The sequence below is a fragment of the Humulus lupulus genome, chromosome 6 (genome assembly GCF_963169125.1).
Source record: "Humulus lupulus chromosome 6, drHumLupu1.1, whole genome shotgun sequence".
Lineage (NCBI taxonomy): Eukaryota > Viridiplantae > Streptophyta > Magnoliopsida > Rosales > Cannabaceae > Humulus > Humulus lupulus.
The window spans coordinates 52,901,764-52,914,340 of NC_084798.1; the positions used below are offsets into that span (position 1 = coordinate 52,901,764).

A 12,577-nucleotide genomic window follows, 5' to 3' on the forward strand; every position below is an offset into this window, starting at 1 on the left:
TTACTTTCTCTCTGTTTTTCTTATTTTTACACTTCTCTAACTATCACTCTTTTTCTTTCTTTGCATGAAACCCTCATGAGATCAAACTCTCTTTTCTCTGGAACTTCTTGGAGATAGCTCACGGATCTTGGAGAACTTTTACTGATGTGATGATCTCTTTCCTTCTCTGCCTTTTATATATAGTGTTTTTGTTCTGATAGAGGCTAAAGGGGGTAGTTGTAACTGTAAATGGTTTGGGTTAATTTTCTATTGTAAGTTTGTTGAGATTGTAAAATATATAAGATGTGTAGCTTATAAGGGGATTTTAAATAACAGAATTGTTAAGCATATTAACTAAGCAGACATTTGTTACTCTATAATCGGTCCATTTCGTTTTTTTTAAATATTTTAAATTAGAAAAATAAATTGAAAAGACATTTTAAATTAATACATAATTTTTTTTTTTTAAATATATATTTTGATAACAAGAATACATAAATTACAAAGTGATACATATCTGTTGAGTCAACACTTAACATGTCCAACAGAAGAGGTATTGAAAAAATATTTTAAGTATTTTTGCTGCAAATAAAATTGTGTATTTTTATCATAAAAATTAGATATTTAATAGAAAAAGAATAAAATATTAGATATTTATGCATCAAATATCTGATTTGTATATATAGGTAAGAAATTTTATTAACTCAAGTGAAAAAAAAAAAAAATTGTTAATTGTTTTTGACTTGGACCCAAAAACCCTTGACAAAATACCCAAAACCCGAATCTTTTGTCATCTTCAATCACATCCCTGGTCATTTTTTAGGTTTTGTGGAGAATTAATTTGTGTAGAGGACTAGAGTCATAACAGTCCCTTGAGTTTCCCAATCCCAAAACCCTACCTAGGGTTTAATGATTTTTTCAATTTTGTGATTCCCGAACTTGTGTAGTATGGAAGGTGTAGTGGGCGAGAGAGAAAGCTACACTCTCGTGGTGAGGAAACCCTGTTTCGGTCTCCCAACTGCTTGCCTTTCTTCCTTGCCTCTTTACTTGTACCTCAGATTCGCCAATGTCCCATTTCAATTAGATTTCAACCTTGTCTTCCCAGACTCTGGTAATTTCCTTCTTTCTCTCTCTTTTTCCACTTCGTTTGTCTACATATGTATATGTTGCTATGGTAGTTATTTGCGATTTTTATTGAGCATTATATGTATATCTTTTCATTGAATTACTTGTTTCCTGATATGTTTCTTTAAAATTTGTTATTGACAGTTCAAATTGTCGGTTCTTTTTTCATTGAACTGAAAATGATGTGCTTGTGTATAAATTTCTTTGACATTTTCAATTTTGTGTAAAGGGTTTATGGAAAATTTTGTATTTTTTTATTTTGGAGAGAGGGAAAAATTTCATGTTTCTCCTTTTTATTTTAACTTATATTTACTAATAGGAAGGAAGAAAAAAGATACCATATATTGCGTTTTAACATCTCATTTGGATGCCTGATGAACATATTTGGGATTTCATTTCCGGGATTTGTTATCAATTTGAACTGGGTTGTTGTGTTAGGACTAGAGATAAACAGTTTATTAATAACTTCACTGTAGAAGTGGGGGATCACAAGTACATTATCTTTGCCCAAGATTTTGGGCTTTGGGGAGCTAACTATTGTTATTTTCTGGGTTGGCTTGGCTGAAAAACAATGGAAGTATGTATGGTCTTGCAAAGACTGAAAGGTCTCTGGATGACCATGATTTCCCTAAATAGCATCCGTTCCCTGATGGCTGTACAAGGTTGGGAATCTTGGGTTATGAATTAAGATTTTTACCAATTATAGCCTCAAATTTGAGTGCGCTGTTAAGCACCTTGTAGCAGTAGTCTGATGTTTTTTCAGTGCATCTCCTTTCTTACTTGTAAGTGTGAACATTTGCTGAGATCCTTTTAAACCCTGGTTTTAGAGCTTGCAAAGTACCATGACCATAACATTTAATTTGAGTCCACTGTTAAGCACTATATGGTTTTGTAACTTTTGTATGACCGTTAATACTTCTGCTCACTTGTTTCTAGATGATATACCAGCGCTTAGTTTGTACACAGTATGCTAGAGACAAAGTTCTCAATTCATTTTTGGAGGGGACTGGTAGATATTTCACACTTGATTTTATGGTTTTTCTGGGCCTTTCATTTTTTGTTTCTTTTTGCGATGGAGTAGGAAATTTTTTTTAATGACAAGTATTTGAATGAACATAACTATTAACAATCACTATTGTTTGAATTCTTTTTGTCAGATCAAATTCCTTACATTGAGTCTGGTGATTACGTAGCCTATAATAATGAGAAGGGTGGAGTCATTGAGAGATTAAAAAGAGATGTCCTTATTGACCTGGACACTGAACTCGACTCTGTTCCTGAATGGATATCTACTAAAGCATTGCTTAGCTCCTGGCTTGCTGATGCTGTTACGTATGAATTGTGGGTAGGGAGTGATAGTAGTTCTGCTGAAACGATATATTTTTCTGATCTACCATGGCCAATTGGAAAGGTTTTGTTCCTGAAACAAAAACATACTGTGAAGCAGCAACTTGGGATTTCAAAAGACAATGCTGAGCAAAAAGAAGAAGAGGTTTTATATTTTTTAGTTGCTTGCTTATCTTGCCACACCCTCATATATTTTCCTTCCTTTTGTTATGTGTTTGTTGTAAAAGGCAAGTGTACTATTTTCTGTTGTAATAAATATTTTATTGATGAACAGATCTATAGAAGAGCAGGCACTGCATATGAAGCTTTGTCAACTAGGTTAGGAGATCAGGACTTTCTCTTTGAAAACAGGTCTGTTCTGAATATGCTCCAACTTGTATCATTTAAATTAAAGGAAATGTCAGAAATATATGGTTTTTTTTCTTAAACAATAAATTTACCTATTTTACTTGTAATGCGATGAGACTAAAAAAAAGGGGGAAGAACTGCTGTCTCACCTGTGATGCTTTCCTTGCAGGCCGTCAAGTTTGGATGCCATCTTTCTGGGGCAGGCACTTATTGTTCTTCAAGCATTACCTGTGAGCCAATTTAGTTAACTAATATAAAGCTTAATATTTGTTTTCATGAAAAAATGATTCTATGGTTAGGCTTTTTTAGATATCATTTGAAGGTGAAGTTGAGAAAAACTGTTGTGTCTATGTTGACTAAATTAAAATGTACAATAAAATTGCGGGGATGTGGCTAACATGTTGGCTGATTGAGGCATCATGATGCCCTGTGTCACCCCCCCCCCCCCCCCCCCCCCACTTGTGGTGGGGGTTTATCATTGCATGATTTGTCAGCACGTGTAGGTAGAACTTACTATTGCATATTGGCAAATAATTGTAATTTTAAATAGTCATTTTTAGTGTTATTTCTTGAGCTTAATCTAAGCATGTTGACTGGTGGAAAGTTTTCTTGTACTGAAATTATGTTAGTAATTGAATTTAAGTGTGTCAATCTTATGTGCTATAATTATGTTTTTTTCAGGAGATGTCAGTACTGCGGCAAAAACTCTTAGAGCATGGTAATCTTGTAAGGTATGTCGAAAGGGTTAAGGCTGAGTTTGTCGAGACTGGTCCTTCATATTCTGTTCCACATTTTCAAGCTGAGTCATCATCGTCAAATCCCAAAAAAGGTCCTAGCAAGAGTAAGACACTTCTGTATACTATATATGCTTACAGAGTTCCTAAATTCTTCTGAATGTGGCTGACTGCCTTACCATAGGAGTTTACTGAAATTTCTGTATTGGTACAATTGTTTGGGTATTATTACTCTTTTCTCCCCTTATAACGTCTAGGTTTCTGATTTATGATGTGACAACTGAATACATGAATGATTCAGAGTACTGTGTCCCTGGATCAGAATGAGTTCCTGCTGATATTAAGAGGCAAAGTTGGCTTGCTTAGTTGATGCTATTGGTTTCTTGGTTAATTTAGCTTCATTGGTGTTGTTGGTTGTAAACTCAGCTATAAAATTCTTTTGGATCAAAATACTTTCTAAGTTAAACATTCTTTTTTTCCTTGTTACTGACTTGTTCTAAATTTAATTTGGAGTATTTGACAACTTGATAGTGATAGAGTTCCATTTTAGGATTCTTGTAGAAATTGAACCCTGCAGGAAATTGATCGTTTTTCTAGCTTCTGTTGCCGTGTTGAAGTAATTTGTTGAATGTTTAACACCTTAACTAATGACTTTGATGGATATGGGCTGTTGCTAAAAAATTTCCAAATGATAATTCATTTTGGTGATTCTTATTTTTATTCATAATGTTCTAATTCATTTTAGGTTCTAAGCCCAAAAGTAAACCGAAAAAGGAAAAAACAAATGAAGAGAAGACTTTTAAAAGAAGAGCCAAGTACTTCCTGGCAACACAACTGGTTGCAGTTTTACTTTTCCTCACACTTATGGGAAGACCGGATGATGTTGAAGTTGAGCTTGATGAAGATGATGAAGGCTACATCCATGACTGAGACAATCTACAATCTCACCAGCTCTTTTAACATTCAAAAAACTTCATTTCTGCAATTAACCATCCAAGGTTAGCCACCTGATGAATGTCAACGTGTCTGTACTTTCATTTTTTGTAACCCAAATGAAAATTTTGGAGAATAAATCCTCATGAGAAATTTTTTTGGAGCACTTCTTTGCGGGTTGTACTTTGGGCTGGGGCCTGATTATGTAGGTGAATAATCCTCGATAAGGAGGTTTTCTTACAATTACATTTTTTGACATTATATATTTCATTTGAGTGGAATGAAACTTTTAGAGGAATGCCAAATGGTTGAATGTTCATTCATATTTCTGTGTGTATGTTAAAATAGTTATTTCATGCATAAAGCTCATTCATATTTCTGTGTGTATGTTAAAATAGTTATTTCATGCATAAAGCTATTACGGCAAGCATTGAACAATTATGAAAATTTGCTCTCTTAAATTTCTGTGTACAGTAACCATTGTCCAACATCAGACAGTTGTACTTTCAGTTTCTTCTAATTTCCTATTCTATTTGCCAATAATTATCATACTCGGCAAAAAAAAAAACATTAAAAGTTGATGGCCCTCGCCCTAAAAAAAAAAAAATCTAAGCTACCACCCCTTTTGGTAAATAAGTTAAAAAAAAGGCTGCTGGCTAAAATCTCATCAGCTGCTACATTCTGTAAATAAGTTAAACTTTTTTCTTTAATTACATTGACACCCCATTTTTGAGACTACTCCCCATAGACACCCCCCAAAAAATGCTACTACACTCCAACCCTGCCCCGTTGATCGCGGGGTGGCCACTTGGCGCTCTCCCATTGGTTGATGAGCTCAGCATACCCCTTGGCAGAACCAATAGAGAACTCACTTAGTGAGCTCATGGCAACTGACATCCCGGCACAAAGCACCCTTATGGCAACCTCAGCCATTTTCTCCGCAGTCATGATATCTTCTACATCCCCCCCTCCAACCTCCACAACCTCCATGTTATTCCCAGTGATTATTTCCTCAGAAAATCTCTTGGAGCCAAGATGTACACGTCTTGAGGAATCTTCCCTTTGTTGCTGCTGAGCATAGAGTGATCCCATCCCAGCTGCGAAGAAATCAAGGCCGTCCAGTACAGGAGCTTCCCTGGAAGCGTCCATGGACCTCGACCATTGTATGCAAAGTCCAAATATGGGAAGGGCTACAGCTGAGCGGCGTGGCGAGAAGGGGATCTTCGAGGTGTCAGGATCTGATCGGACGCACCTAAGGAGCCAGCCTGAGAGAGCATGCACATAGGATCGTTGAGAAGCAATCCATGACTCAAAGCATCCTCGCCAGTTCCTAAGTTCTGATTCAAGGTTGGCAGCTGAACGAGCTACCCTCTGAGGGTCAGAAACCGACATGAAGGAGTGCTTCCTTGAATCAAGTTTTGATGGTGTTCCAGCTAGCAAGAGTTTGGCTTCGTCTAAGGTCCGCTTTTGGGACCGATGACACTCGGCCATTACTTTCCACATTCTTGATAACCTGGAGAGTTAATGGTATACTTTTAAAAACTGCGTATATGGTCATAATTCATTAAATTTAATTGAAACAAAATTGAATATGGATTTTTCTGTATGATATTACTGGTAGAAAAAGACAAGACTAAGATGGTGAGTTACAAACATACATACCCTTTTACCAATTCTAGAAGTTGAGGCTGCAATTCTTCATCCCTCAAAGTTTCTATCCTTCTGGAAATAGCTTCAACTGAGTGTATTGAAACCTTAATCTGAGTATGAAGATCTCTAATGACTGCTCTTGTTTTATCCACAGAAGAAGGATCATCTCCTCTCACATCTTGGTTCCTCAGTTGATTACATTTCTTCTCATATGCTATTCGAACCTTTTCTCCAGACTAAAAAAATTTAAACATGAAAAATTAAAGTAGAAAGAATGCACTGATTCAATGCATTATTATGCCTAGTTTTGGGAACACAATTAAATTTTGTTTAGAAAAACTTAGAAGTATTTATACCTTGACTTCATCAAACAGTTTCTTTTCCCAAGCATATAGTCTGTCCAATGTTGACTGGTGACTCCCAGAAAACATGCATTCCTCTGAGAAGTCACTGCTGCTGCTCTCTTCAGTTTCCTCTTTAGAGGAACTCAAAGAATTAACTAGGAATCTTGAGGAAGATGACCGAGATGAAGCTGACCGAATCAGTGCTACCGGGTTCAAAATTTTCTTCACTGAAAGGGGAAACTCTTTCATAAATGAACAACATACATAAAAGAAGATACAATAATATTATGTCGTGTTTGAGTGAGCAAAAACTAGATTGAGAAAAACAAAAACCTGTGAGTTCATTAGAAGATGACGAGTACTGAGCTTTGTTAGCCTCTAACATTGATGATACCTCATTTCCTACACTGCAAACAATCACGAACTGATCTTCTAGCTCCTTGATTACCTCTGCCATACTTGTAGGCCTTCGGTTTACATAAACAGTAAAACCTGGTGTCTCATCTTTACCTTCTCTACCACCACCAGCCACTTCTTGATTACTGGTTTCAACCACTTGTCTTGCAGTTTGAGACCTTGAAACCTCTATGGTGGTTGTTCTCCCATGTTGTTGGTTTTGTCCTCTAGTTTCAAGCTCAGTTTCATTCCCACACTCGCAATCGCAATCGCACTCAGATTCTTCCTCTTCATCGTCATCATCATCTTCTTCATTCTCATCAATATCTTCAACAATGACTTCATCTTCTATGTTTTGATTCATATCAGAATTAGCTCTTTCATCTATCACATTGGCATTTTGTTCAAGTTCTTTTTGTTCATTGTCATCGTCTTCTAAGTCAGGAATACCTTCTTCTTCTCGGAGCTGCCTTAGACCTCTTATGTCATCATCCATAACTATATGCTGCTGATCTAGACTAGCTCGATTTGGATAGCCGTAGTAGTCTAAAGATGAAAAGGGATTCCAGAAAAAATCCCACTGAGAATTTTGAGGCGAATTAGGGGGGAGATTACTAGGCCTGTTTGGTGACAAAGAAAAAATTGAAGGATTCATTGGTGAAGAAGATTGCATTGAGAAAAAACCATCAAAACCATATTGCTCCATTGGAGGATAACTTTCCACTTGAACTCTTTCCGGTGATTGAGACATTTCCTCGACAGAAACAGCTCGGTTGCCACCTGATCTTAGGTTACTAGGCCTATTTGGTGTACGAGGGGGGAGATTACTAGACCTGTTTGGTGAGTAAGAAAAACTCGAAGAAGGATTCATTGGTGAAGAAGATTGCATTGGGAAAAAACCATCAAAACCATGTTGCTCCATTGGAGGGTAACTTTCCACTCGAACTCTTTCTGGTGTTTGTGGCCTTTCTTCAACAGAAACAGCCCGGTTCCCACCTGATCTTAGGTAGTTAACTTTGATAGTTGAACTAGGATGGGATTGGATTTGAGCTGGCACGAAAGATGTCGGAGAAATCGATATAAAACCAGGACTAGTTTTCTTAACTGGTGTGAAAGGTGGGGTTATAAAGGTGTCTAATAAGAAATCATGAGGCTCATTATGATCTCCTTCAATATAATCACGTAGAGCAGCTGAAACTCTTTTCAAAGACTGAATATAAGCCAAGTGTCCTGAGGCAAACTTTGCTCTTTGCTCAACAGCTTGTTTAATGAATCTCTTTCTGTCTTTACAGAGTTGAACTGCTTCTTCATCTTCCAACTTTGATGTAGAACATCCCATTATCTCTCTCTCTTCTTCCCAAAAACTCTCCTTGATAATATATAACTTATTTTCTTTTGAGACTATGAATTTTTCAGGCTCAAGTCAAAACCAAATTCACAACATGGGTATTCTTGTGTATTTCTGTCCAGATTCATAAGGATATGGTGAAGAAGCTGGATTAAGAAAGAAGAAATAATCAGGGTTTAAAGTTAGTTAACAAAGAAAGAAATATGAAAGGAAACAATAAAGAGACTCTTAAGAAACTAAAAGTTTTAATAATAAAATTTTAAAAAATGGCTCAAGCCCACATCTTTTTGTAGATTTTTAGCTAAGAAAACGGTATTTAAAAAAATATTTGGAGGTGCTTTCCTTTCGAAAGAAGTCAAATAGAGTTATAGGGAACAAAACTTCTTGTTCACATACAAAAAAAATTGATACTTTGCATTGGTCTCTCTCTGTTGGCAAAAACACTAACAAGGCAAGAATTCAACAACTTAGAAAAAGAAAAATAGCCCCCCAAAAAAAGGGAGAAAAAAAGAATAAAAGCATAAACTTTGGAATAAGGTATAACTCCACCTCCCTAAACCAAGAAAATGTGATAATTCTTTAGTATTATTTACCACACACACATATAAATAATATATATTAATTATTTTGGAGATAGTTTATAAAAACAAAATAGATATTATTAATGAATGTTCATAGAAATGTGAAGGGTAAAACTAAATAAGTATGTCAACTTTCTATATGTTTATAATTATTATTTATTATCTTCTGTATAAAGTAGTAAGAGAGGAAGAACATGGCAAAAGAAGAAAAGATTTAAACAAAAGAAAGTAAAAGAATAACTAGATATAAATGTAAGAACAAAGATATGGTAAATCCAACAACTATTATGAAAATTGAAGACATAAATGGAAAAATATGGGAATTTCAATAAATTTCTGAAAAAAACAGAGTAATTCAAATTTAAACATATAAAAAAAACATTGTTGAACGGCACATCATCTGAAAAATTTGAAATGAAACTATACGCTTATTTACAAACCCATTGCGAGGTCAGAAAAACTGAGAAACTATATATAATATTACATAAAAAGAAGTTCACAAGAAAGAACAGAGAAGCTTATTATAACGTATATGATTTCTGAAAAAAAAAATGATAATTCATAACAAAAAGAATTCAAAAAAGGGCAGAAAAAATTCCATTTATATTTACTGCTTATACCTGACATAAATATTGAAAAAAAAAACTCATAAACATCAGAAGAAAGAAGGGGAAAAAACAGAGCAACCAAGTAAGCCAAAAGAAGACTATCTAAAGAAACTTAAAACACATTTGGCTTGCATAATAATAATACAAAACCATTTTATTCCTTCAATTAAAAAATAATAATTTAATTTGTAATGCTTAAAATTTCTGCCATGGTTGAGACGAGAAAGGAGAAGTAGGTGAAGAAAAAATAATGAGAAAAAAACAAAATAAAATATTATCTGCATTAAACAAAGATTTTACAGAATATATTTGTGTGTATATTACAGGACAAAAAAAATGGAGTGAACGGAAGAGAGCGAAGAAACGTACCGGGGAATGGTGGCGGGCGAGAATAAGAAAATGGAGGAGAGAGAGAATGAGCGCTTGATCACAGTGAGAGTGAGAGTGAGAGAGAGAGAGAGCCGTTGAGAAAAAGCAACGGTCAAAATCGGAGGGAGAGAGAGAGAAATATAATAAATAAAAACATAAAGAAAACAAAACTAAAGTGCATGAGGTTGGAGAACTCAAAAATAAAAAAATAAAAAAAGATAAAGTGAAGAGAACAAAGAGGAGATGAGATTAAGCGAATATGACAGGTTCTTCTCTTTTTGACCCCCATCTTTCTCCCAATTTCCACATTGCCACGCTCTATTTGTTTGTTCACATTTGTTTTATTTCAAATTTTTTTCTTCTTTTAAAAAAACTTCAATTTTTTTTAATCGTTTTGGATTTGAGTTTTATTTATTTTTTACTATTTAAAGGTTCACGGGAGAATTCGACTTGAGTATGACTGATGGGAATCGATTAGTGCATAGCACTCGAAGAAGAGTCTTGGTAAGACATTATTTACTATTATATCTTAGATAGTTAAATGAGAATATTGATATGTTATTATACTACATGATGATTCTATTTTTTAAGGGTTAACATCAGCAGAGGTCTCCAATTTTTTTTAAAAAGTATCACTTAGGTTTTTAAATTTTATTTTTATTACTTATGTACTTAAATTTACTAAATGTGTATCATATAGATCATTGTTATTGGAAAATTATTTTCAAAATACACATGAGAGAGCCATTTATGACCCAATTAGTTTTTCTGTGATTAACCGAGTCATAAATCATTTTCCGTTGTACATTCTGTAAATTATTTTCCAACTTAAAAAGACTTATGTGGTACACATTTATTAAGTTTAGGGATTTAAGTAATACAAAATAAAATTTGGAGACTTAATAATTTTTTTTTTTTGAAAAATTGGGACTTCTACCTATATAAACCCATTTGATAATAAGATTTCTATATTCCACATTATAATTTGTTTTGTAATTTTATATTTATTTCTAAATTATTTGTATATGTTGGGTTACATCACTCGTTATAAGTTTTTTTTTTTGTTTTGAAAAAAATCCCACATGTTTATAAATCATGCTGGTGTTGTAATTGTAGGCAATAAATAAAGTTTTCGTTCATTTTGATTTGTACTAAAATTAATATTTCATTTTTTAACCTTGTATGGTTGACTGATTAATTCAATCCAATTATTATACGGATAATAATATTTAAATTTGATTTTTTTATTTTTAAATACATATTTTTATTTATAAAAAGTATTAATATAACATATTATTAGTTTTTTTTTCTTTTTTTTTTGTTAACTTTAATGTAATTTTCTTATATTTAACAGAGTATAAATTAGTTAATTTAAATTTAAATAAATAAATAATTAAACAAATTTAAATAAAATGTTAGCATCATTTAGATTGGAACATGAATAAAACTTATATAAATAAATAATTAAACAAAATAAAATAAGATATTAGGTATCATTTTGATTGGAACACATGAATTAAACTAAAATTAAATTAATAAATAATTAAACATTAGAATAGGATATTTTTTGATAATTTCAATAATAATAACTAACTATCAACTAGGAACAAACTTAAACTTAAAATGCACGTATAATAATAATATCTTTATATTATAAATGTGAGTTTAACACATTAACATTGTTATTATTGTTGTTTTTGTTAGATGTAACACTTATTTTATTATTTTTTAACACTGGTAGTTTTAAAATCATCTAAATAAGGTAAATAAATAAAAAGTAATAAAGACATCTAAATAAGTTAAATAACTTGAAAAAAAATATATAGTAATAAATGAGTCATAATAATTTATCATCACTTATTTTAAAATTTATATTAAAGTATTTAAATTACTCTACCAATTATGTTTTCAAAACTATAACCGAAAAATATTTATGTGCTTAAATTTATTATTTTATTTCTTTTATTAATTATTTATTCTGTCATTTAACGTATTTTGTTAATCCAAACATATATGTAATAGTGAAATAAGACATAAATATACATATTTTCTTATTTTGTCGTTTAGTTTTTTTTATGAGAAATTAATTTTAATTGCTCTAGCTATTAATTAAATAATATATATTTATATATAACTTTTTTGGGTATTTACGGCATAAATACTCAATGTTTCACACTTATTACAATTAAATACTTAATTTTTTATTTTTACGATAAAAATATCTAATGTTCAATATATGTTAAAGATAAATACATATTATTTTTTCTTTGTGGCAAAAATACTCAAAGTTGTTAAAACATTACTTTTGTCAGTACTTCATCTGTTGTAGCTGTTAAGTGTTGACTCACCATATATGTATAACTCTGTAAATTGAGTATTTTTGTCCTCAAAATATGTATTTTTTAAATTAGAATTAATTTAAAATATCTTTTTAATTCATTTTTATAATTCAAAATATTTTTATTAAAGAAATTATGAAATAGACCGATTACAGAGTGACAAATGTCTGCTTAGTCAATATGTTTAACAATTCTGACAGAGGAGATACTCATAGAAGCAATATTTTGCAACTTTAAGTATTTTTTCTGTAAATAAAAAATATTAGGTATTTATTTTTAACATATATTAAACATTGGGTATTTTTGCCGTAAAAATAAAATATTAGGTATTTAATTGTAACAAGTGTGAAACATTAAGTATTTATGCCGCAAATACTCCTAACTTTTTTATTGGCTGTCAAAATTTTTAAATTATATAATTAAAATTTGATCAAATTAACTTTTTAAAATCATAGTTTTAATTTAGATTTTTTTAA

At 32.2% G+C, this 12,577-nt stretch overlaps 2 protein-coding genes across 4 annotated transcripts; one reads left to right on the forward strand and one right to left on the reverse strand.

Moving 5' to 3' along the window:
- Positions 1-771: 771 nt before the first annotated feature.
- On the forward strand, positions 772-4,789 carry LOC133782172 (mitochondrial outer membrane import complex protein METAXIN). The gene is made up of 6 exons (XM_062221384.1): positions 772-1,090; positions 2,262-2,596; positions 2,726-2,802; positions 2,969-3,029; positions 3,481-3,640; positions 4,279-4,789. Exons 1-6 carry the CDS (start codon positions 928-930, stop codon positions 4,461-4,463), a joined length of 981 nt encoding a protein of 326 aa, XP_062077368.1. The 5' UTR covers positions 772-927; the 3' UTR covers positions 4,464-4,789.
- Positions 4,790-4,896: 107 nt separating this feature from the next.
- LOC133782171 (protein ROLLING AND ERECT LEAF 2-like) lies at positions 4,897-9,871 on the reverse strand. Of its 3 annotated transcripts, XM_062221381.1 has the most exons (5): positions 9,763-9,871; positions 6,794-8,350; positions 6,473-6,687; positions 6,129-6,352; positions 4,897-5,979 (listed from the first exon to the last, which is right to left on the reverse strand). In XM_062221381.1, the coding sequence occupies exons 2-5, from the start codon at positions 8,193-8,195 to the stop codon at positions 5,235-5,237; spliced, it is 2,586 nt and encodes an 861-aa protein (XP_062077365.1). In that variant the 5' UTR covers positions 8,196-8,350; positions 9,763-9,871; the 3' UTR covers positions 4,897-5,234. The 3 variants fall into 3 exon arrangements, with proteins under 3 accessions (XP_062077365.1, XP_062077366.1, XP_062077367.1); XM_062221382.1 differs by lacking the exon at positions 9,763-9,871 and having other exon boundaries at positions 6,794-9,508; XM_062221383.1 differs by lacking the exon at positions 9,763-9,871 and having other exon boundaries at positions 5,696-5,998; positions 6,117-6,352; positions 6,794-9,508.
- Between the last annotated feature and the right edge of the window lie 2,706 nt (positions 9,872-12,577).